A 24324-nucleotide genomic window follows, 5' to 3' on the forward strand; every position below is an offset into this window, starting at 1 on the left:
CACATTAATGAGCAGTGTGTGTACAGTGTAAAAAAGGCAAGGGATGAGAAAGTACTGCTGGAAAAAAATAAAAACAAAGTTACAATTTTATGTTTTTATTTTTGAACGTGAAGCACATTTAGCAAGGGTAAAAATACCTGGATTTAGATTTGACTGACAGACTGCTGCTGCTTTCTTCCTCCTTCACACATAAGTCAGATGTTTTTTAAACTGCTTCATTCATTATAGAATATCACTAAAGTGAGGCTATTGAGATTCACAGGCTAATGAGAGGCGTGCAACTCGGAGGGCATTATAGCAACTCGCTGTGTTTTTCACTCTAACCTGCAGATAGCAGGTCAGCCTAGTCTATTGGTCCCCTTTGGAAGATGTTGTTAACTTCCCCCCCTAAATTTTGTGTTCACAGGCATGTTCACTCAATGTTTAAACTGAAGAAGCAGATATTTTTCAACCAGGAAGTTATGATGATGCAAGCCTTAAAAGCACTTAAGCCCATAAACATTTCCTGGAAATGGAGTTTCACTTTTTTACTTTTACCAGATATAAATGTTGTAACTGTGTAATATTCTTTATTTTTTGAAAATCATTTTTTATGTCAAAGTTTGCACCATGTGGTTGTTTATTATGTCTTTAAATTGATGTTTGTGTTGCTCAACAAGGTCTAAAACTATATATGCTGAATGCAGTTTTAAACACAGCATTCAGTGTTAGATGACTCATGCTGCTGAGTATAATGCAGCAGAAAAGCTTTGACAGCATCATCACGACTCACATTGGCCTTCATTGAGAATTTCAAACTCGTACTTTGAGCATTTGAGCGCGGCCATAGAGCAAAGGTCCATGCTGCGAGTCCTCTGGAGCCGGGTCAGCTTTATGCAGAACATGTGCTTTTTCACTCTGGGGCACTCCCGAGCAGCTCTGCACTCACACTTCTGAAACACTGCGGGACAGACGTGAGTTAACGTTAGGTCAGTTATTTGTGCTCTAGAGGCTTCCACATACTGTTAAACTAAAAGCCTTGTGAGGTGAACTCACCAGAGCAGGTCTCCCACTCATAACAAGTGTCAAGTTCACAAGGCTCCTGAACAGAGCTCTTAGAGGACATGTTGGCCCTAAACATGGCCCACTGTAATTTGTCCAAAGTGCCCGCGTCGCACGCAGCTTTGCTGACGAAGAACAGTGGGTCACCGTGGCAACGACCAGCTTGGAAGGAGCATAGCGACATTGACACTGCGACGCCGAGGTCTACGTTCAGGATGCAGAGATTCTCCGGCTGTGACCTACACACACACACACACACACACACACACACACACACACACAGTGCTGTCAATCACATTTCAAACATTCAAAGGGGATTGTTGTAAAAGTAATAGTACATAACATTCAAAAATTAAGAAGACCTAAACATTAAATATGGAAAAATCCATTCAAATGTGACCAGTTCATTCATAAATACTTACAGGCAGCTCTCCCGTGGGACACAGACACAGCGTGAGTTCTGTAGCACCTGTCCTGGACCACACTGAACATCAGGAACAAATGGTTCCTCTACACACAGCACATACACACAAACAGCAGAAACAAAGTATTGTCCACAGAAACTGTCAGCAGGTTAATGGATATGATCATTTATAGCAGATTAAACTATTCTGAAGTAAAAACAAGAAAGACCAAAGTGTAAAAATTATGATGTAAATATGCCAGATTTTTAACAAAACTGCTCATTTACACATGTGTTTCTCATTTGAAATCTGAGATAAAAAGTTCTGATAATAGGTCCACAAAAATCCAAAATCTTTAAATTTAGCCAATTTGCTGTTCAAGGTTCTCCTCTGGGAAATGACCAGATGGACATCAGCGCTGCTGCGATTTGTAGATAATTGCCTGGAATTCCTCCAATGTTTTCAATGAGCCTCCAGACATGGATAAATAAAGGATAGCTAAATAAAATTCACTTTGCCAAAAACTCATTACAACTTCTACCTTGTGTTTGGCATGTTCTTTCTGGCTCAAAATGTCTTTATATAATTCATGAGAGATATGTTTGACAGTCAGTTTTAGACAAATACTGAAAATCAGTTTATGGCACAATCTTCTGACCATTTATTTACATTGGGAATATCCTGCCAAAGTTTCCAATCTATCTGATTGGGTGGTTTTGGAAAATGTAAAAATTGCAGAGGAGGAGGGCATAAATTCTGGATGTTTAACTGTATTTCTGTTGGTTTTACAGCCTTTAATCACTGTTTCTCTATGTACGCCAAAGTAAGTTAATAATCTGAACAATAGAATTGTTGGTATTCCATTAAATAATGGAAAACCTCCAGTTTTTTCATTGTTTACTACTGAACATTGTGCTTTTCACTGTGGGTGCACAAAACTGAGAAGCTGATCTTGAATGGAACCTCTGCCAAACTCAAATCAGATAACATTTTTTACTTTTAAAGGCCGCTTCCTGGAACTTGTTTTGTTTTTTAATGAAATCTTGTCAAATAGCTAAAGCTTCAGAAGCTTTAGCTTTAGCTGCCATTTTATTCATTAAAACCATCTCCACCTGCTCTCAGTGACTGGTGAGTATCTCCAACCAGTCAGAGTTTTATCTAATGAATAATACACATGAATAAAAGGTGCAGGTCAGAAATCAGAATTTGACTAGTAGGGTCACTGTTTTCTCCAGCAGTGTAGTGTACCATTAGTGCAGCGCAGTTCAGCAGGTATCGGGGGCTCCCAGGTGAGACTGTCGCCACACTTGTAGGAACCTCGCGGCAGCGGCTGCAGTCCCGCCTCATTGCAATTCAAACGCACCACTTCACCCACTCTGTACTCATCTTTGCTGGGAGACAGACTTGTGTCATCAGGGATGTCAGGGGGAAGGCAAATCTTCCCTAAAGGTTACAGGATGACATAGATGTCAGGCGCAGCTAATCCTTACGCAGTTCGTCACTTTTTTGTGCATTAAGAACAATTGTGGCGAACCACCAAGATAACTGTGGACTGGTTTAATGGGAAAACGGACTTACTGATGCATCTCCCACTTATTTGACTCCAGCTTCCATCAGGAAGGCAGTTGATGTACTGAAAACCGTCGAGATCGAACCCAGTGAAACACTCAAACTCCTCGTCCTCACCAAAGGTATAATACTGCTTCGCTTTCTGTCACAAAATAATGTAATGCAGTTATGAGCATCTATATAGAGCGTATGTCATAATCTGACACGTTTCAGCTTGTGTGTCGGGTTTTACCCGGAGGAAGCTGTTCTCAGGGCTCTTTGGCCGCAGACATCCCTGCACACCAGGCGGCAGCTCGTCCCTCCAGCCTATCGTGAAGTCGTCATCATTGTCACAGGTCTCCTGTCTGAACGAGAGACACAAATCAGATCCACCAGTAATTCTAAATAGTCAAAATAGAACTTTGAATTTCCTTATACTGAAATATAAAATAAAAATAGTACTTTGTGAAGATGGAGATGTGACAGGCCTCCTCCTGTCTGTCTGGACCACTGCAGGGCTGCCCTCCTTTGAGAGGGGCGGGGTTATTGCACCGCCTCGTCCGATGTCTCTTCATGGAGGCTCCGCAGCTGCTCCACGAGCCCCAGCAGCTCCACAAACCATCCACCGCCTCTGTGGATGTAGCAAAGCAGATAATGTTTCCAGTGTGAATATTAGTAAAACCTGATTAGAATCTGTGTTTCATCTGAACTGTGTTTGCTTCAAGGTTTTGAGACTCGCTAGCAGTTCCTGAACTATTATTCAAACTTCACAATAAGAAGTTGATCCTAAGAAAATGAGGGGCGTATTAGAATAGATATCCAGGACTTAATAAAATCAAAAGGGTAGCTACAAGAAACCTTGTGCCTGAAAAAAATGTGACTGACTAGCAGAACTTGGTCTACAAATAAAAACCAGAAACAAAAAAAGTCCTAATTTTTAGCCCCGTTAGTGATCAGGATCTTTGTCATGTTGTGGACTGGACAGGCGGTCACACCGTGCTTTTCTAGTCTCACTAACCTCTCAAAGCGTTTTAGCTTATAAGCTTCATTTACCCATACATCCCATAGAGTTTTATTTTACAGAGTTTAAGCACTGACTATACAAATCTATTAAATCTACACTAATCCCTGCACCTCAGGAGGACCATCTGTGAAACTCCTAAAGTCCTGGATGTCCAGAGCAATCCGCATTAGACCACCTGGTCCAGTGATGTATTGAGAACCACCTGGAGCTGAACTCGCTCAAGACTGTGGACATGACGGTGGACTTTCGGAATAATACAGCACCTACTCCGACCACTTCAGATTCCTAGACTCCATCTTTTCACTGGATTTGAAGTGGTCCTCATATATAGACTATCTGGAAGAAGGCCCACCAGAGGTTGTACCTCCTGCAGCAACTCAAGAAGTTCAACTTGCCACAGGAGGAGCTGGTCATCTTCTACACTGCCATCATCCAGTCTGTCCTGTGCACATCAGTCACTGTCTGGTTCAGCTCTGTCACGAAGCAGGACACAGCCAGACTGCAATGGACAATCAAGTCTGCAGAGAGGCCCATCGGTTCAGATCATCCCAAATTGTTCAAACTGTTGCCTTCAGGCAAGCGCTACAGAACACTGTTTATGAAAACCAGCTGCCACAGAGGCAGTTCCTCCCCCAGGCTTTCACTTTAATGAACACTATGAAATAACCCACTGTTATATCAATGCTATATCATTAAGGACACTTTAAATTCAGAGTATTTCCACATCACACAGGAACTGTGTTTTTATAACGTGAACCAGGTGAGCACCAGATATACCTGAAGTGTAATCAGGAGCCCGTATTTCACAGTTGGCTCCATAGGTGCCAGTCTGGCAAACGCACTTGCACTCTGTGCCGGACAGAACAGGCCTGGCATTGTTGGGACAGGGAGCGCACTTGCAGGGATCAAACTCCTGCATGTACTGCTGCAGGGCCTTCCTCAGGTGCCTCCTTTTTGTGGCAGCGCAAGGAATTCCTCGAACCAGATCTATGAGGGGAAGCAGCTGGACAAACCGACTCAGACGTAAGTGCAAGATTTTTTGTAGGTTATTTCTGAGATAGAAGAAAGAATACTACAGTTAACCTTGTAATCGACGACAGCGGGGTTTTCGAGGACAGACTTCGCCCAGTTCTTGAAGGATATTTTATCCGGAGTGGCGCCCTGCCTCTCCCAGGCCAGAGCTGCTGCCTCTCTAGCTCGACCTCCTTTCACCATGGAGAAAGACTTCTCCGATGCCTGAACATATGAGCCTGGACAAAAGAAATGTGTAGGGAAAGAGTGAAGAAGATAACACAGTAGAAACTAAATCAATGCTCTCCTTTGAGGCCGTGAGGCAGAAATATAATATTAATGTTACCTTCATATTTCTGAGTCATCCGGTTGTTAGAGCATCGGTTTTCACGCCTGTGTTCTGTGTAGAGGATGATAGTCCAGGTGGTCTCTCGGCCCAGGCAGTCTATCACGCTCTCCTCAGTTACACCTGCATGAGAGAAAAAGAGCAAGAAATGCAGAAATGCAGGAAATGAAAACAAGCTGTTGTGTATTTTATGTTGTAGACCCTCAGTTTCTGAACCAAACCTCTGGATGATCATCTTTGGACGAGATAAGTTGATATGATATGATATACAACGTCAAAGTCAACATCCAAAGTGTTTCTGAGGAGTTAACAGGTCAAAGCGTATTTCCCCCATTCCCCTATATGTTGAGAATATAAAGACAAAGGTCAGGATGGAAGTGAAGTAAAACTGGAGGAATTGCTCAGCCTCGTTTAACCAGACATAAAAAAACAGACTTGCTCAAAAATGCTTCTGGCATTCTCTGGCAAATGCCTGTCAAGAGGTACGGTGCTGGGCTGTGAGCACAGGATCCATCGAAGGATGTTTCTGACAGACTGGTCAGAAAAATTCACAAATAACCACGTGGAAGTCATTGTGTCAAGCTCTGGTTGTGTTCCTCCTGCTCCTGTTTGCACAAAGGAGCAGATATTGGTCCTGGTCTTTCATCGGTGCTCTACAGGTATCTCCTCGACACTTTTGAGACTGTGCTGGGAGAAACCAAACCTAACACCTGTCATCTCGGAAGAGCTGGACAAGCTGAATAGGCTGAAGATACTGACACAAGCTACCCGAAATTACAAGGACATGTCATGTCTCATTGTTGCACCGAAGGTGAAATGTCCTCACAGTGGTTTATGCTTTCTAATTGGACAGATCTGATATCCCTGAACTTTAACTGACTTTGTGTTATAGTGTGTTGTTTGAATGTTTCCTTCATTTTTTTTCTTTCCAGTTTTTAGTGTTTATCTAAATTTTCAGTTTACTGCATGTGCCCAGTGCTGCATTTTCCATTTTGTCCACCAGGCTGTGCTGTTGTACCTGAACTCTTGAGCTCCTCTCTGCTGTACTGGTACAGCAGATCATAGTGGCCTCCCAGTGTCCCTGAGCTGTAGTAGTGTGTCCCGAAGTGCTGAAAGATTTCCCTGTAGAGGGCGTAGTTGTAGTCGAGAGGAAGGGCGTGAAGGAACTGTAAGAAAGGCTGTGACAGGACGAGGTCCCCCGGGTCCCGAATCTTGAATGTTGACACAGGAAGGACTTGGTTTACTCTGATAAACTTGGAGTCCTAGAGAAGAACATCCAGGAAATATATAAGAAGAAAAGATCATGAGGAAAAAAATAGAGATAAAGAAAGAAATATATGTTGACCTGTTTATCTTTGTGGGGACTGTGTTTCAGACCCTACCAATGCAGACATTTTTTATACAATGTAAACATCGTGTCTTTCTTTTTCTTTTCTTTCTCCTTCTAATGTTACATCTATGATTAGAAAATGAGGGAAAACATAATGTGAATGTGACATCAAATTTGTGAGTGCATCCAGTGTTTGCTGAACTCACCTTCTTTTTTGAAGCTTCAAAAGCTTCACTTTTAGAACTGGAGTGCGACTTAGACGATGCAGTGAAGAAAAAGATTGGGAAGAAAAACAAGTTTTGAGATTGCGTGCTGCTGCCAGGCGTCGATTGGGAGGTTTTCAAATCGATGGACTCGGTGTGCAGCGGCTGAGGCTCAGTGTTGAAGTCCTCTGGCTCTCCAACCTAAACAACCACAACTACATCTGTTACCTGGGACTTTTCAAACCCTGCCATATAAAACAGGCGGTGCACTGGTGCAACTCTTGGGTAATATAGCAGGGTGTTCAATGCACCATCCTTTCCATTTAAAACACATTTTGTTATGTTTTCGTGGGGCTCAGCACAGCGGTGGTTTGATTTAATGTTTCAAACAATGTTTAAACAAAAAGTGCTTTTTAATAAGTGCCAAAAAATACTGTACATCATTTATAATGTCTACATGTAATAAAGAGGCGTTTCGTTATTTGTCTAGAATAATTTATACTTTTTGTTTTAGAGATTAGCAGATGCCTTTTGGGGGTAATTTGCATTTTAGTTAGCACTCTGCACTTTAGGAAACCATTTGCACATCAAGAAACTTATGTACACATTAGAGATCTTAAATATTTACTGATTATTTATTGAACATTTTAATGATTTGTGTGATTCTGTCTGTGGCACTTGAGCAGCTACTTGGCGTACGGTGGACAGATGCTGTAAGTTAAAGAGACAGTATTTGTCACAAATGTAGTTGATTATTATGTAGTTTAGAAAAGTGCGGGTACTGCATTTGTGCAATTATTATGAATGTGGATCTTAGTGTAAGCGGATTTGTGGTGCAGCGGTCACTCACCCGTTTGCTCCTCTGCCTTCTGCAATGTGTTTGAGCAAATGTGTCCCCGGGGGTCTGAACACTATTTAAAGGTTCTGGTAAAGTTCAAGTAGGAAGTTTGGTGGGAGAGTCACATGGGGGTTTTAGGTGTTACTTGGGATCTCTAGGGTTATACAGTTTTAATGCAAATGTATTTATTATGGATACTTTTGGGTGATAGCTTTAATTAAAAATCATATATAAACAAATGGTTGTGTGGCTTAACTGCCTTTTTGGAGTGTGGAAACACCCCTGAACGTTTTGAGAAAAGTGTGGCTCATCAGCAGCACGGTATAAAGGGCTACCAATTACCCAGATAAGGCTGCTGGCATATGTCACTAATGCTCCACAGAACTGCTGGGTTTAGCTTAGTAAATTAAAGCTTTGATTAATAAAATACAAGAACAGGCTGCATTAACTCGTGTGTCTGGCTGCAGTGATTGAAGCCTTGCTAGCCTTGCTGCTCAATGGTCGTTCGTCATATCATGACAATATGCAGCACAAGTAGTTTATATAAAAGTATGTCAAGCAGTGTTGTGTACAACTCAATGTGAGCTTCCTTAGGTGCTAACAAGTGTGGAAGTTGCTGGGAACGCTTCCGCTTTTCCACTTTTGAAAGATTACATTGACAATGCTGTTGTCTTAAGGTGGCTGCATGATGCAGCTGGCAGTGCTTATGTTAGCTTGATCAGGCTGCTGCTGGTTTGCATTACGTGCCAGTTGGGTAGGATTTGACTCTATTGCATCCACTTTAGTGACACAAGTAAAATGACTTTATAAAGACTGTCATTGGTGATTGTTTACATGCAAGTGACAACAGCTCCATATGAATGCGAGACTCCAATACCAAGACCTACCTTGATCTTCAAAGTTTCAAAGTTGTGAGGAACTCGGTGGTAGAGTAACGTGCTCGGAGGCCTCTCAATGACGCAGGTTCCTCCCATGAACATGTTATCCAGCACTGCTCCCCTCGGCTCCTGGGCCAGAACATCAAACCTTCACAAACACAAATTGGGGAAAAGTCAAATCTAATTCACCTGTAAGAAAAAATTACATTTTAAAGTCTAACAGTACATCCACAGGCCGTTGTCATTATTGGCTTATGTTGAAATTTCTGAATAAATAAACTGGAATAAAGTGTAATAAAAAGCACTGAAAGCATTGTCTGCATATTTATGTCAGAATCTTGTGTTTATAAATGTTTTTATGATATTCACTATTATCATGAAGATTTAAACATTTAGTCTTCAAGGATTTTATTTATCTGTAATATTTTTTTTAAATATTATGCTTCTATATTATGTATGAACCAAAAAATTCAAGTCATCAGATGTTTTGTTTTCATATTTGAATTGCTTTCATAGCTTGATATCAGCCTCTAAACCTCACAAACAAAACAGTAATTATCTGTTTACAAGTAGAAATACGACTGGAGCACTGAGGAGGAGGAACATAATATATGAACACAGGAGGGAGGAATGCAAGAGGACAGACATGAGTCAGGATCTCAGTCGTGACCTTTTGACCTTTAGCTTACCCGTTCCCCACCAGGTCAGATCCCGGAGCCACTCTCTTCTCTACAGGACACACAACAGTGAACTCGCCGCAGTCCCTCTCGTCGGAGTTATCCCCGCAGTCGTTCTGTTTGTTGCACGTCAGTGTCGAGTTAATGCAGCGCCCTGCAGCAGGAAGAGTGTAAAGCTGTTTCTGTTTCTGTGAAACATTTATGTATAGATATCATTTATGTTAATATACCACTAACCGTTATCACACTTGAAGTTGTCCCTGCAGTTGACAGACTCTATCCTGCACTCTGTGGATGGATAGCATTGCCTCTCCTCTGTCAGCTCGGGGCTGCAGTCGGATCCACCGAACTGAGCCGGCCTCTGGACGGACCGGGTCCGAAACTGTGCCAGTGACACGAGAATGAGGCCGGTGATCATTGTGGTCATATTAGATTAGATTTTAAGTTTCCTCCATTATAAATGAATTTGTTTCTCCCATCTAACTCTTAAATCAGCACTTTATAAAAATGTCACATCATTAAACATTATCAAGGTATTAGTAAGGCATTAGCAAGAGCTCATTTCATCATTTACATAGCATTACTCCTCCTTATGTGGACAATAATGTGGCTGTTTAGAAATTTGTGGAGAAAATGTGGAGTTAAGAGGAGAGTCACTGTTTTACACCGTGATTGTGTGTTCCTTGCCTGTTTCTTGGCACAGGGCGAGCAGTCGGACCACGGCCCGAAATCAGTGAGCAGGCAGTTGATTGGACAGGCGTGCTGGTTGCAAGCTCTGCTGTCGTATTGCTGACATAACTGAAAGCAGCTGCTCTTCCAGAAATATTCGTCATGCTGAAACTGCCTGTCAAAAAAGTATGAAATCCTTTTAGATGCAGCATCTGCTGGCATCATGTGCATTTCACTACAGCAGTTAAAATGGGAGAGGAAAGGGATTCATTTTTTATTTACAGTGTTGCACAATTACTTTGGCTTTAACAGCAAACAAGAAAAAGCAAAACTTCTGAAAAAAATCCTAAAAAGGCCACTTGTGCACGCCATTTTATCCGTTCTGTATTAAATAGGCATTACATATGCGCTCTGTAGAGTGTCCCACCTGTTTATCTATGCTGCATCTCACCTGCGTTTCTTCTCAGCATCATACACTTTTCTCACCTATCGCCTGCGTCTATATCGGTTTAACTGTCTGGGCTCTGTGTGCTAGCACGCTCGTGTTTCTGGTTTCTCACCTCACTCTGTTCTGTGTGCCATGGTTGCAGGTGCTGGAGCATGCAGACCAGGAGCTCCAGGAGTATCGGTCGCAGAAACAGCCCAGACCAGTTGATATGCAGCTCAGGAGCAGCAGCAGGGTCAAGCTGCTGGAGGGAGCCATCATGGGAACTCAAAGTGGTTTCACCTCCACTGAAGATGATGTAATTCCCAGCTCATTATTGAAAGCCCCCAATCTCCTTTTATTCATTCAGGTAAATAGCATTTGTGGTGTTTTGCAATTGCACAAAATTCCTTTTTAATGCAAGTGAGAAGCTTTTTTTCTTGTAGGAAAATGCATGCTTTATCATATTTTATACACAGTGGTTTACACATTATATGAATATAACATAAGACTGAAGTAAGTGAAAACTATAAAGAAATAAAAGAACAAAGCAAGCAGGTGTGAATTGGTGAATTGTGAGCTTTCAGCAGAATGTAGTTTCCCTTTTTTTAAAAATGCATTTCTTTAAAAACATGAAAAAAAAAAAATCAGACTCACCACTGATGTCCTGTTCAGCAAGTGCAATTCTGTAGAGTACCTGTTTGGCTGAATGTTTAGGTAAAGTTAAGTGTAAGTGGAGTAAATGTTCTCTGCACTGCAGGCAGAGCTGAATGTGACTCTGAGGGTCCTGAAAGCAGGAATAAAAAAAACCCCCAAAACCTCCCTGCTCGATATTTGGACTTACTTTGACCAATCAGAGCTCAAAAACTTTAAACTACTTAAAAAAATAACCACAATAATCAGCGCACATAAAGTCCTCATTGTTACGGGAAGTAAAAAGCTCCGGAGTTTCCCAGCTGCTCAGACATAAACCAGATGTTCGGTGCTTGACACTCGACAGATATAGATAGCGAAGGGGGGAGTACGCCTGTCTTCCCACACTTTCTTTAGTTGTCCAAGTGTTTTCACAATCTGGTACCAAACATAGTTCTTGTGCAACACTATAAGAGAAACCAAAATGCAACAACAGAACTTTATACATTTTTTTCAGCTGTATAATTGGAGAAGTTTAATTCATTACAATGAAAAGGTATTACTAAATGTGCACAGGGAAAAACTGGGATTGAATCCTTGGCCAACAAAGTAAAATTTCTGATATAACAGGAAAAAAAAGACTAAATTAACTGTTAAAATTGTTAATATGTAAATTAACTCTTTCTTCGTATGTGGTGGGTTTTGGGCACTATGATGATGCAGTGCTTGATGGCAGGGGCCTTTCATCGTGGAGTTTGCATGTGCTCCTTTTTCCAATGTGGGTTTCTTCTGGGTACTTTGATTTTCTCCCACAGTCTAAAGACACCTATACTGGGTAGTTTCTCTCTCCTTCTCCTTGTTAGGCCTGCAATGGGCTGGCGACTTTTCCTTGATGTACCCACCTCGCGCCCAGTGTCAGCTAGGACATCCTCAAACTGCCTCATCACACAACCTTAGATAATCTGATAAGATACCATTATTATTATTGCATTGTGTACAGCACTGTGAAGTATTTGCCCCAGTTGTGCCACTCAGTTATTGGGCTATACTGTTGTTTCTTAGCTGAGATAACTGAACAATTTAAAATAAAATTAATGTGTCTACAAACTCTAAAAACTACAAACTCCGTTTTATTTATATAGCCTCAAATCACAACAGCAGTTACCTAAAGGTGCCTTGTACTGTAAGGTAAAGGCAGTACATTAATAGAGAGAAAAACCCCAGCATTGACCTGAAACCCTTTGAGGAAGCACTTGGCAAAAGTGGGAAAGATAAAACTTCCTTTCTTTCAGGAAGAAACCTCCAGCAGAACTAGGCTCATGGAGGGGCGGCCATCTGTCGTGGCCGGTTGGGGCAGAGGACAAAAAACATACTATCAAAGGGCCAATTACTTAATTAGTTATCATTAATAATAATATTTAATGATTAAATGCAGAGTGCTGTCTAAGGACATAATGTGTGAATAAGAAACTGCATCAGGAGTAGAGATGGACCGATCCGATATTACGTATCGGTATCGGTCCGATACTGACCTAAATTACTGGCTCGGATACCACTTTTTTATGTCCGATACCGATATCATAAATTTGGATATCTGCCGATACCGATATGAATCCGATATTGTGTGTTTTTTAATCAATAAAACTGTTTTTTTTAATATCTTGCTGCATTTTGTATAAGTTCATACTCAAGTTTAAATAAACAACAACACTAAAGCTATTCTGTTATACCTGCATGTAAAAAATACACTGCACCCAAAATATTTCATAGTTCAGCAACACTGATCAATCTAATAAACCTTACCTAACTTAAAACCTAACTTAAACCTACTCCATCCTCCCTATTCTGGTATTTTAAAGAGTACTTAGCAGAAATATTAAGCAAACTAACTAATAGGGTTGCAAACTCCCAGCAAAAAAAAAATAAAAATAGGGAACCACCCCCCACCCTCCACCTCATGATGCTTAATCGATGTAATCAACTTTAATTTGATGCAGGGTGAAAAAAAAAATGCACAGAAACAAATTATTTTTCAAGAATAATTAAATAGATTCAACATCTTTCTCCAACAGAATTGCAGAATTCACAGATGGTACCTTCCCAAAGGAAAAAGTAGTATAGCTTACTAGGGTATATTAGACTTAAGAGTTACTATATATAGTAATGGACTTCTATACATTTTACATCAGATTAAAACTTTGGGTGTAAGATTCAGATAATTATTTATTAAAAGCTAGACATTTTAAATGAGAATAAGAAAGAAAAGTATGTCTTTGTGCCCCCTTTTCCCTGTTCATGTCCTATCGGCCCCCCTGGCTAAACTTTGCTAGATCCGCCCCTGCACAGTTACCAGCCGTCAGCTACGTAGAAAAGGATCCTGGTGTAGAAAGTAATATTAAATAAATTCTAACAACAGCTTATCAAGGTTAAACGTGCTGCTGTTGTTCAGCCGCTGGTTTCCTCTTTCTGGTGCAAAGTGGGCCAAAAACAAAGAAGAGAGACAGACTCGTGACAGAAAAGCTGATCAGCTGATCGTTAAGCAGTTTCACGATTGAAGTAGCGGCAGGAGAGGGAGGGAGAGAGAGGCAGTCGCTCCATATATCGGTTGTTAAGCTTAACATGGGAATGCTTTACAAACATTCAGAGATGAACTTACACACTTGCTTTACTTCTCTCTGGGATAACTTCCTGGGAGATGAAATGCTGGTTTGGTAGGAGGCTACAAATACACACAGCCGCTCTATCACATGAGGCATACTGCTGCAACGTGCTACGGTTATGAGCCGAGTTACGCTGTGTTGCAAGTTTTGTGAGATGCTTTTTTGATATTTAATGGATCGGATTACATTTTTTTATTTTTCGCCGATATCCGATCCAGTAATTTAGGTCAGTATCGGACCAATACCGATACCTAATATCGGATCGGTCCATCTCTAATAAATAGTAACACAATCACTAATGCCGGGTGATTTTTACCCGATATAATATAACCAATAAAAAGTAATCAAATATATCAAAATATGACAACACATAACAAATTAGAGTGGTCTTCTTTTACTTTCAACTGTGCCATGTCTAACAAAATGAAAAAAAAAAAACCCTCCTAAAAGAAAATAATGACTCTGGAAAGCTGGTCTTTGGTCCACCCATTCCTGGGAAATTTGAGACTTCCCTGGTGAAGGCACAGGCTCCTCCACACGCAAACAGCTGCAGGAGAGAGAAATCATGTAAATGTATTTGCCTGGGTGTAAATCACCCAGCGATAGTGTTCTAGGGTTAAGGTCCTTTCTGTCATTTGGAGGTCATTGGCAAATGACAGCAGCCCTTGGCAGCCAGCTGAAGTTCCCCAGAGAGATCACCATAACATCATTGCATCCAGACATCATGGTTTGGTCCGTGGCACAGCTGAGTTTTCTGTAAGAGGCAGCTTTTGAGAGAAGAGCTCCTGGCAACAAGCTAACAAGCAGAGTGGAGAGCATTGATCTTCCCGGTGGAAGATGGATGGAGACGTTTCATTGGAAGATCCACACAGAAGTTCCTGAAATCTCTTGGAGTCACGGGTCGCAAGAGTAGGAGACGAGCTATTCAAGATATCGTGTAGGAGGCAGAGCAGGGGAGTTTTAGGCTCTGGATCCAGAGGAATGATAAGTTGTGGGACAACGATCTTAGTCAATGAAATGAACGGTAGGGAGCGAACCAGCAGGGAGAGGTGGCTCCTGGCTGAAGACCCTTTAGCCTATTCTCTCGCACTGTTAGAGGTGGTTCAGAAGGAGATTTTTACTGGTGTAGTAAACTGATAAAAAATTGATAATTGGCTCACTGACAAGCATCTAGACATATTTTCTTATGTTAGCAAGTTTCTTTATGCCAAACTAGGCTAAGCACATCTGGATTTCAGCTTGTAGGTAATCTAAGAACTTGGAGTCATACTTACCACCTCATCGTCTCATTCATAGAAAGAAAGCAAACTGGTCTGCTGCCCAAAATATTAAAACATTTTAGGTTAAAAAATAAACAGAAAAGCATCTTGTATATAAAACTTTATTCATATTATAAAATGTCCTATTGGCTGTACATAGGTTTAGCTGTGTTTCTCTACATTGCAGGACACGGTAACTACACACAAGTCAAACACATGCCTGACAAAAATAAAACGACGCATTCCTCAATTGAAACACCACCAATGTTACATTAAAGTAATAAATAGCACAAACACTAATTTACAACAAATATGACCGTTACATTCAGCGAGGAAAATGGCTGTAGTAAAATGCTTCATATGGATTTTGTCTGCGTGTTTGTGTGCGGCTTTTTTAATATTTTCTTCCCGTCAAAAATATTCTTTAAGACTGATAATGCTAGTGTCCCCTAGAGGCTTCGGTGTGCATAACATCCCAGATTACTGAATGAAATACATCCTTGACAGCTTAGCTTAGCTTTGTGCAACAGCTAGGAAAATAACTATAATATTATGAAGGGAAGGTTGATATTTTTCCAAGATATTAAAAGAGATTATTCTTAGACAAAACTGGATTCAGTAGTCTTGTTGTTTTACTAGGATGAAGGGCAAAATGACAAAATGATTTACTTTGAATTTTTTATTTTATGATGTATTTCTTTACTTTGAAAGCAAAGCTGTTTATTTCCTGGCTGATTTACGTCCCTACCCTTTGCCCAGGGCAATACTGAGGACATGTTGGAGAGATGTCTCTTCCAGCTTGGGAATGAATGTGTCCCCTCAGAAAAGCTGAAGGAAGTAGCTGGGGGGATCATCTCTGCTTATAACGCTGCTCCCCTGACCCAAACACAGATAAGTGTCAGAAAACAGATGGATGGATTTTCTTGAAACTAGAGTAACACTTTGTTCTAATTTTACAGTGTTACTATAGGGTAATAGTGACTTTGCCAGAGAATGGGGCTAGACAAAAGTTCATGGACATCAACTGGCTTTATTCCCTGGACACGCTTCCAAACATTACATTTATTGTTGCGTCCTTCCCATTTAGATAGTTTGTACATTTTAATATGTTTGATTTGGGCTTTTTCTTGATATTAATGTAACTGTAAAACTGAAAACAGTGATAAAGTCAGGAAAATTATTAGTATTCATCTTCCAGGGTCTTGAGTAACCATTATGGCAGCTTTAAAGTGTTTGTCTATGGAACATTTGACTTGCCCCTGCTGAAAACACCACCAAAGCCAATATAAAACCATCATCTGCTGGAAGTTACTCACCTAGAAAAACACTGTCAGCGTCAACATATATACACACATTGGGGGGAAAAAAACAAAGAGGCTGATGAAATCTAAAAGGCAAAATTCAGGTTGTGTGCTAAACAGCTCATTCTTTCCTGATCTAAAGCTTATTTTAAGCCTGCATACACATAGTTGAATAAATTCTAAATCCTTTAGCTTCTACAGTAGGAGGAATGCAAATATTGTAGGAGCTAGTTATGTTTATGCGCCATAAGACTGTAGATGAATTGTTTAACCTACACCACACAGGTATACAGAGACTCACCAGTCTCACACTGTGACACATTCAACCATGGCAGTTTGACACAAGCACACAAGAGATAGCTGAAAACTGACTTTGCCTGTGCATAGCCTGAATATGTACATTTGTTAGCTTTCGCTATGTAAAAACACAAAGATTGGGAAGAAAATTCCCAAAAAACAAACAAACAAAACACAAAAATCAAAGATGTCCCACTTTTAAGCTTTGGTAGACAACATGTTGGACCCCAGTAATAACACAATCCATAATAAACTTTCTTTATATTGTAATTCAAATGGTCTGAGGGGGAACTAGGCTTCTTCACCTACTCTGGACTCTAATTGCAGGCTTTAGAAAGTCTAACCATTGACGACTTTGGCCAATCATGGGTCTTTTTTAGGAGAACTAGTGCACTTTTAGCCAGCTAGGTCAATTAAGGGACTTTCATCTGGGTGATAAGGGTTCATATCCTGTGTTACCTTTAATGGTTTCCACATTATTACCATTATTACAAAAATAAAAAGGGGTTAAAACAATTTCCAAATTTTGGGCTTATAGTAGATAACTAAAGTTTCAATTTTGTACTTTATCCCCAGGAAAATACTTCTTTAATTCTACAACACTAATTATAAAAATAACTGTACAGCATGAAACTGTTTTAAAGCCTTTCAGCATGCCATCATGCTATATTTTAAGAACTGAAAAATAACGTACACGATATTTAGCAAGTGTAAATTGATTCTATGCAACAATCTTTAAGTTATTAATTTGCCAACACTCTGATGGCAGCACAAGGTGAATACTGACCAAAGTGCAGTATTAAGTGCTCTAATAAACCAAATAACTAAAAAAAAAGATTTTATTCATGACATTTACTAAATTTAGGACATGTTTTTTCTGCTTTCTCCTCTGCTCTCTGTTTCACCATGTGCATCTGCTCTGTGCGGTGTTAGTGAAACAGAAACACAGAGTTCCTGTGTATTTTCTCTATTTCATCTGTGTATTTTACCTTGTTAGCATCTGATAGTGGCTGTTGCTGGATTTCCTTTCTGGTTTTTTTTCCAAGTGCACACTTTCAGGTTGTTAAAAAAAATCTAAACGGAGCAGGGTGTGGCTGACGGTGGGCCCTTTGTTTTGGGCTGACCTGCTGGTGCTCTAATACATCACCCAGTGGTTCTGTATGTCATAAATAGCACCTTTAAAAAGAACCAGAAAAATATCTCTGTATTTAAAGCCCAACAAGATGGAACCTGAATCTGAGAATGGCAAAGCAATATTACCAACAGTTAGCCTACCCACTCTCAGATATATAGAGCTTAGAAGATAAATGTCTTAATAAGATACATTTGAAAAATCAATCCTGAAACTTTAAGCACCAAAGCTGCCTGAACACATGAGCTGAGAAGTCTGAAACAGTAAATATCAAGATGACGAGGACAAATAGAGCCTGGTAACACATACTGCAAGATTACAATTTCAGATATTGGTTAAAAAAATGAAGGATGGGATTAAATAATTTTAGAGTGCCTCTAAATAAATAGACATTATTGAATAAAGCAAATTGAAATCAAAGTCCTTTACTGTCAAACTCTTAGCCGGACACCATGCAGCAGAGTCCAGGGAAGCGTCTCTTCCTCTGTCTTATCAGTGGGTGAGGAGTCAAATTCAACAAGCTGCTGTCATCTGCAACAAACAAACATGTTATCTTGTTTCCATCACAGCCAGAGAAAGTCCACCATCAGAGGTCACCTCCTAAATATCAGAACTTGTGAGTTACATCACAAAAAAGAAAACACAGGATTTATTTTTCCTGGTCAATGCTCTCCATGTGGCAAATCATAGATACATGACAGTAACAGTACAGATTACAATTTTTACAGTTTTACTACTGTTTACATGCTCTGCACCAGCTTGGATTGTTAAGTTGGGGTTGGTTGGGAACTCAAAAATTCCAACTTCAAACTGTAGTCCGACTGTCACCTTGGAGGTCACTCCTACATACCCAGACATGTCAGGGCATGTTTGCATATTGTCAGGAAATTTCTGAGTTGGTGCCCAACCCTCCCATTATGTTGGTATGGTCACATGGTTCAGTGTTTGAATGGCGGTTAAATCACCTGGGAATGCATCTCAGCACGGCATTACAGGTGTCCGAAAGCTGTCGTAGTAGGAGAACTTCTATCAGTCAGTCAGTCAGTGATCATGACCGACTACAACTGGTAGTTTCTCTTTGCCAGCATAAAAAGGACAGCACTCTCTTGATTGACCAATACTTAATCAAGAGAGTATTGATTGGGAAAGTCCAAGGGATTCAATGACTATCTAAGAAAGAGAACTGTAGACTTACACAACTTGGCAAAGTCTCTTGTTCTGCATTCCTGAATAAGTCAGAATTTCAAAGTTGCCAGTTGGTATTTGAATCTAGAACACCAACTCGCATTTCCCACTTGGAAAGTCGAAGCAACCCCCGGCAACCCTGAGTTGCCCTCCAAGAAAAGAAGACCTTTGATCTGTACTGCCACTGTTGTTTATTTATGACTCCCTCCCTCCCTCACAGAGCACTGACCAGCCTTTATCAATGATTTTGCTGGAGCAGTGCAAAACCACAAATATTATGTTGTATTGCTAGTGATACCTGAATGGCTCTACCTTGCTAAGGCCCAAAACATCTCCTGTTTGCCCTCATTCTTCTAGTTTCTAGAGAAACTACCAGTTGTAGGCGCTAGCCCAGGAGTGATGTCATATCCAAGTTCCCAGGTATCTGGAACCTTTTCTAAACAACTAGGAACCAACATTTTTAAAAAACCCAGGAACCAACAAGGCTCAAACTTACCATGAACTGAAATTTGCTAGAACACCAGAGTCACTGTCCACAGTGAAACTAGTTTTACATCACCATGGACTGAGAGGGTGCCGACCAAAAACAAGAAGCTACCCTGCTCCAAAATCTCCACCTTCTGAAAGTTGCAGCTGCCCACATAGACAAGCCAAATGCCTTCTGGAGAAACGTTTTTAAGGACTTTTCTGATTTCCATTCTTCTTTATCAACTCTATTACATATATTTTACCTATAACAAATGTTACATACCTTGATTTTTCAGTGGCAAGGGCATCGTCTCCCTGAGTTTGCTGAGTAGATTTCGCATCTCTCGCATATCTCTGCACACAAAGAACCAGCAGTGTTTTATGAGTAGTTTAGATAATCCTGCACAACAATAGAGTTTATACTGGTAAAACATTTTCAGAATAGAAATTTAAAAGCAAGTGCAGTGAGTGTACCTCTCTATGTTTTCAATATCATTTCCCACCAGCCACAGCTCCTGAGGAAAGTCGATGGGAGAGGAGGATCGGTCCTCCAGGATGGGAACATCTGAGCTCTCGTCCAGCCTGAAATCCATCTTTGGCTCCGAGTCTGTTCCTTCAGAAACGCACAAATACAGCGGCACTCAAACACGATTGACAAAGAAACCTGACACACTATAAAACACTTACATCTGAAAGCAATTCATGATTTCAAGAAAATTTAATATTTTAGTTTTAATGTTTAACAAAAATGATTTCTTCCTTTTAACATTTTCTTTAAATTCTGTTTTTAAAATGTAATGAATGTGAATACAGCACTCTGCTGCCCCCTACTGTTTCAACACAAAATGACAGCTCCACTGCAATCTCAAATGGGAAAGTTGTGACGTTTATTCAACAGCTATTTACATATAACATTTAAATACATCAGGAGTTTTCCTGCATATAAGAATTTCTGGTGCCCAACAGTGAGGTTTCAGTAAATGAACTTTTAGAGTTTTAATTCGTTTTTCATTAAGCCAAACAGTTTTTAGAAGTAACAGGAAGATTTACTGTAATTGGACAAAACCTGTGCAGTCACCCCTAAAGCCCCAGTGAGCTGGGGAAAACTGTGTATATAAAAATAGTATATGATATATTTTACTGCATTATGCCTGTAGCTATCAACTACTGATGTTCAGCATAATTAGTTTTAATAACGATAAGCAAACAAAACAAGTATTCTGCAAATGTGCTTTAAGCAGAAAACAGCACTTTTGGACAACGAATTAATGCAGTTCGAACCAATTACCAAGTGAACTAGAAATGAATGACAGATCACAAGAAAATATTCCTAGATGAGGGTCCAGTACAGTAGGTCAATCTGAATTCCTGACTAAATGTAAATGAACTGCATTCAATTTTAATAATTTACCAAACAATATTTTTTCAAAAGGATTTTCTCTTATGATGCAGTCACCCTATAGAAAACAGCAGCTGGAGTCTGCAGCACAAACAAATTAGCTTAACAATGTGTGCAATGAGCTTGAGCTAGCTGCCTTTGCTTCATAGATGAGGACCACATCTGCAACCACTCGCAGTGACTGCTGTCTTCAAAGCATATCGGGTGCAGAAATTCACTGTAGTGTACAAGTAGTGATGTAGTTGCTGCAGGATGGCAACTTAACTGCACAGTGACAAAGGGTCTGATCAAAGCTGCTGTTACACAGTGATCATTCAGAAATCGGACTGAGATTGGTTGGAGACAGCAGCTCCCACGAGGTGACCTGTGCATGACAGTGGTCCCCCAGAAGGTGAATTTGTCACCTCTGGACAAGCAACGACTTGCAACTGGTTGATGAAAGTGAAGAATAGTCACTGCAATCACCAAGCAACCACCTGGCGATATACTAGTCACAAGGAGGCCAGTGTTCTACTCTTACTCTAGTGTGACTGAGCCATTAGCACAAAATGCAAGACATGCTGCACAACTGCCTGGAAAACACTGAACTTTTTCCTCCATATATGTCAGAAATATTTATAAGTTGAACCACAAACATCCACTCAGATCTTTTTTGGATTTTGGGTTATAAAGTCTGCATCTCATCAAGCTGTTTTATTGGGCATATATATCCAATTTCATCTAGTATACAAACACAGCCAAAACGAAAAAAAACCCATAATATTCATGGTAGCAGCATATTGCACTTGGAAAGTGGTTAAAACAACAATAATAATATTCTTGTTATCTGAAAGTGAAATGTGAAAATCAGTTTGGAGTAACACTTGATTTTTAAAGCTTTTAAATACTACCTTGCAGACGATCAAACACCTGGCCACAGGCAGCTTTTATTTTTTATCTTTACTCAGCAATTCGGCATCACCACACTGTGTGTTCACTACTGTCACTGTACTTTTTCTGTGTAGCTGCAGCACCCCCAGCAGGCACATCGACTTGAGCATCTCCGTTATGAACATCTCCAGGCAGCACTGCAGCTGGATGAAGAGCCGACAGATCTCGGGATGGATCTCCCCGTCCTCTGGACTGCAGTATTAAGGAGAGGAGAATCAGACACTCATAGTCAATAGTTTCAACTGTTATTCCACACCAATAGGTAATAACTAAACTACTAGACAAACTTTTAGCTAAATAAGTTCTGCTTATATTTTACTGTATTTTAACAATTTATTTGGGTTTTTTGCAGCTTTTTGTGGTCTCATATCAAGAATCATCTATAACTTTTCCTTCATAATTTAGACAAGTTCTTCTGTTGTTAACTTTATGCTAAACTAATGTTTAATGCATGTAATATTTTTCTAATCATGGTTTTTCAACCTTTTATTCAGATTTTGGTCATTATTTGTCTATTTCAGTCACAAATTAATTTATTTTGTCTATATTCTAAGTCTTATTTTGCATTAACTGTAACCTTTTTTTGCTCAAAGCTAACTCATCAGTTGTAGTTGTTTACCTAACTGATTGACTAGTATCTCTCTTGTATGTATCCCTGATTGGGAACACCTAGTATCTAGCATATTTAACCTTCACTTAATAAAAAAAAATATGTCTATATGTATGACTGTGGATAAAATCTATCATTGACTCCTTTTTCCAAAATTGTTGCTTTACTGATTTAATTTAAAATACTCTTTGATGCTCATCTGTTCTACCTGAAAAAACTTTAGCTAATAAACTTAAAAACAAAGACAAGAACAAATTCAATAAATGAGGGAGCCACAGTTTCTTCTTAAAAATATTATCATCCAAACTTCTGTCTAACCCCGAAACAGAGATGACGGCGAGGTCCTGGTGCGCAGCCCGGGCCATGGAGCATCCTTTGGACCGTGTGTGGTGCATCTGAGCCCGCAGAGAAGGACAGTCGGCGGAGATCTCCCCGACGGAGATGACCTGCTCCCGGTACAGCGCTACGAGGGTGTTGAATTCCTGCACAGTCTTAAGGAAAACAAACCATCACGCGATCAGGAAGGACACGACATTACTGTGTGTGATTTCAAATACAACAAACACAGTCTTAATGCGGCTCATCGCGACGCTTTTTATCCATTATGCGCCAATGCCGCTGCACGTGAAAAAGTCGGATTTACACGCATGAATCTGTCCTTTGGTGCAGAGCTGAGCTCAAGTTAATCACTAACAGACATGATTACGATCCTTATTTCATACCCACCATCCTGCTGTCGTCCACAGCCCCCTCAGTGCTCTCCCGGCGATCCGTCTCCGTCTGCGCCGCTTTACCGAGCGGAAAGATGCTCCCTGTGGATCTTGGGCGTTTTTTCCGCCCGTACGGTGCAGAACACATGCATGCACACCCACCACCGGAGCCGAGCCAGACGCAGCGAGGGATGCCCTCTCTTTTCTGGTGGCTGCTGTGTCCTCTGTGGAGAAGAAGACGACAAGCAGACGCTGCTGGGTGTGGGCTTTTCTTTTTTTCTCCCCGCTTAATGCCTAAAGCCTCCTCCCGCAGCGGTGCGTGACTGTTCCCCGGAACAGGATCAGAAAAGATCCCCCAGCAGCTCCCTCCGCATCCCAGCCGAGCGGAGAGTCACCTTCAGCCCCTCCTGAAGGCCGACAGGGAGGCTCCTCAGTCTTCCGCCCCACGCTCACGTGTGCGGAGGATACAGAGAGAGCCAACGGCAAAACAAGTCGTCACCCTCCGACTGAAAATTAACCGTTTCTGTGCATACAGGACAAACGATATGATTTCTTCCACGAGATGCACGATATTAAACTCATTACCTACTTATGCATATCAGTCAGGGGCGTGTGCGAAGTGGACTGTGGTGGCAGCAGCCCATCTCCCTTTCACTGGTCTGGTCACAGAAGTTTGTTGCATGTGGCCTATGGCATTAAGCTGGTTTGACATCCCTGGTTTAAATGAAGATATTCACTACAAAACAACACTTGAAAACTTGTGTAAAGTACAAAGCTATGTTCATTTTAGTCCCCAGTTTGCCACCCTAATAAAAAAGGAGTGCTGGAAATAACAGCAACATCAGAAAATCGGCAACTCCTTTTCTTTAAGAAACCAAGACCTTGTCAGCATAAATGCATCTCAAGGCTTGAAATTATGACTTACAAAACCAATTAATCATGTAACTTCATCCATTTTTTGTGCTGCTATGTCAGTGTATGTAAAGAAACTAGGCTTCAAAATACAGACACTTGATGGCTAGATTACAGCTTCCTGTGCTTTAAGCTAGCTCTACGCAACCTCAGACCCCAGTCTGAAATAACTGGCATCATTACGGTGGTTATCAACTTTTTCTGTTAAACCAGGCTCTCTGCTGCAGGCGCCATGTATCCTCAAATATCAAGGTCATGTGACTTCTCACCAAAATGCTCTCAGAGTACTGCCTACACCAATCAGGCTCACAATTGGATGACGGTAAAAATCTGTAATGAATAAAACAAATGTGACAGTAAAATGCAGATGTGTTGCAAATAAGAGTCTACTGGGACAAAAAAATGATTAATCTGGTGATTTAGGTCTTGACTCTA

The 24324-nt window shown here is 40.6% G+C and overlaps 1 protein-coding gene across 2 annotated transcripts; it reads right to left on the minus strand.

Moving 5' to 3' along the window:
- Window positions 1-79: 79 nt before the first annotated feature.
- Window positions 80-23457, minus strand: c6.2 (complement component 6, duplicate 2). 2 transcript variants are annotated; one of them, XM_019361312.2, is made up of 21 exons: window positions 22994-23457; window positions 22586-22758; window positions 21719-21849; window positions 19803-19941; window positions 10530-10655; window positions 9988-10144; window positions 9538-9682; window positions 9313-9454; window positions 8633-8771; window positions 6911-7108; window positions 6393-6636; window positions 5375-5497; window positions 5101-5267; window positions 4795-5020; window positions 3456-3624; window positions 3247-3358; window positions 3024-3156; window positions 2694-2888; window positions 1464-1551; window positions 1036-1280; window positions 80-940 (listed from the first exon to the last, which is right to left on the minus strand). In XM_019361312.2, exons 1-21 carry the CDS (start codon window positions 23123-23125, stop codon window positions 762-764), a joined length of 3363 nt encoding a protein of 1120 aa, XP_019216857.2. In that variant the 5' UTR covers window positions 23126-23457; the 3' UTR covers window positions 80-761. The 2 variants fall into 2 exon arrangements, with proteins under 2 accessions (XP_019216857.2, XP_003440120.1); XM_003440072.5 differs by lacking the exons at window positions 19803-19941; window positions 21719-21849; window positions 22586-22758; window positions 22994-23457 and adding an exon at window positions 11051-11338 and having other exon boundaries at window positions 10530-10701.
- Between the last annotated feature and the right edge of the window lie 867 nt (window positions 23458-24324).

The sequence above is a fragment of the Oreochromis niloticus genome, linkage group LG7, assembly GCF_001858045.2.
Source record: "Oreochromis niloticus isolate F11D_XX linkage group LG7, O_niloticus_UMD_NMBU, whole genome shotgun sequence".
NCBI lineage: Eukaryota > Metazoa > Chordata > Actinopteri > Cichliformes > Cichlidae > Oreochromis > Oreochromis niloticus.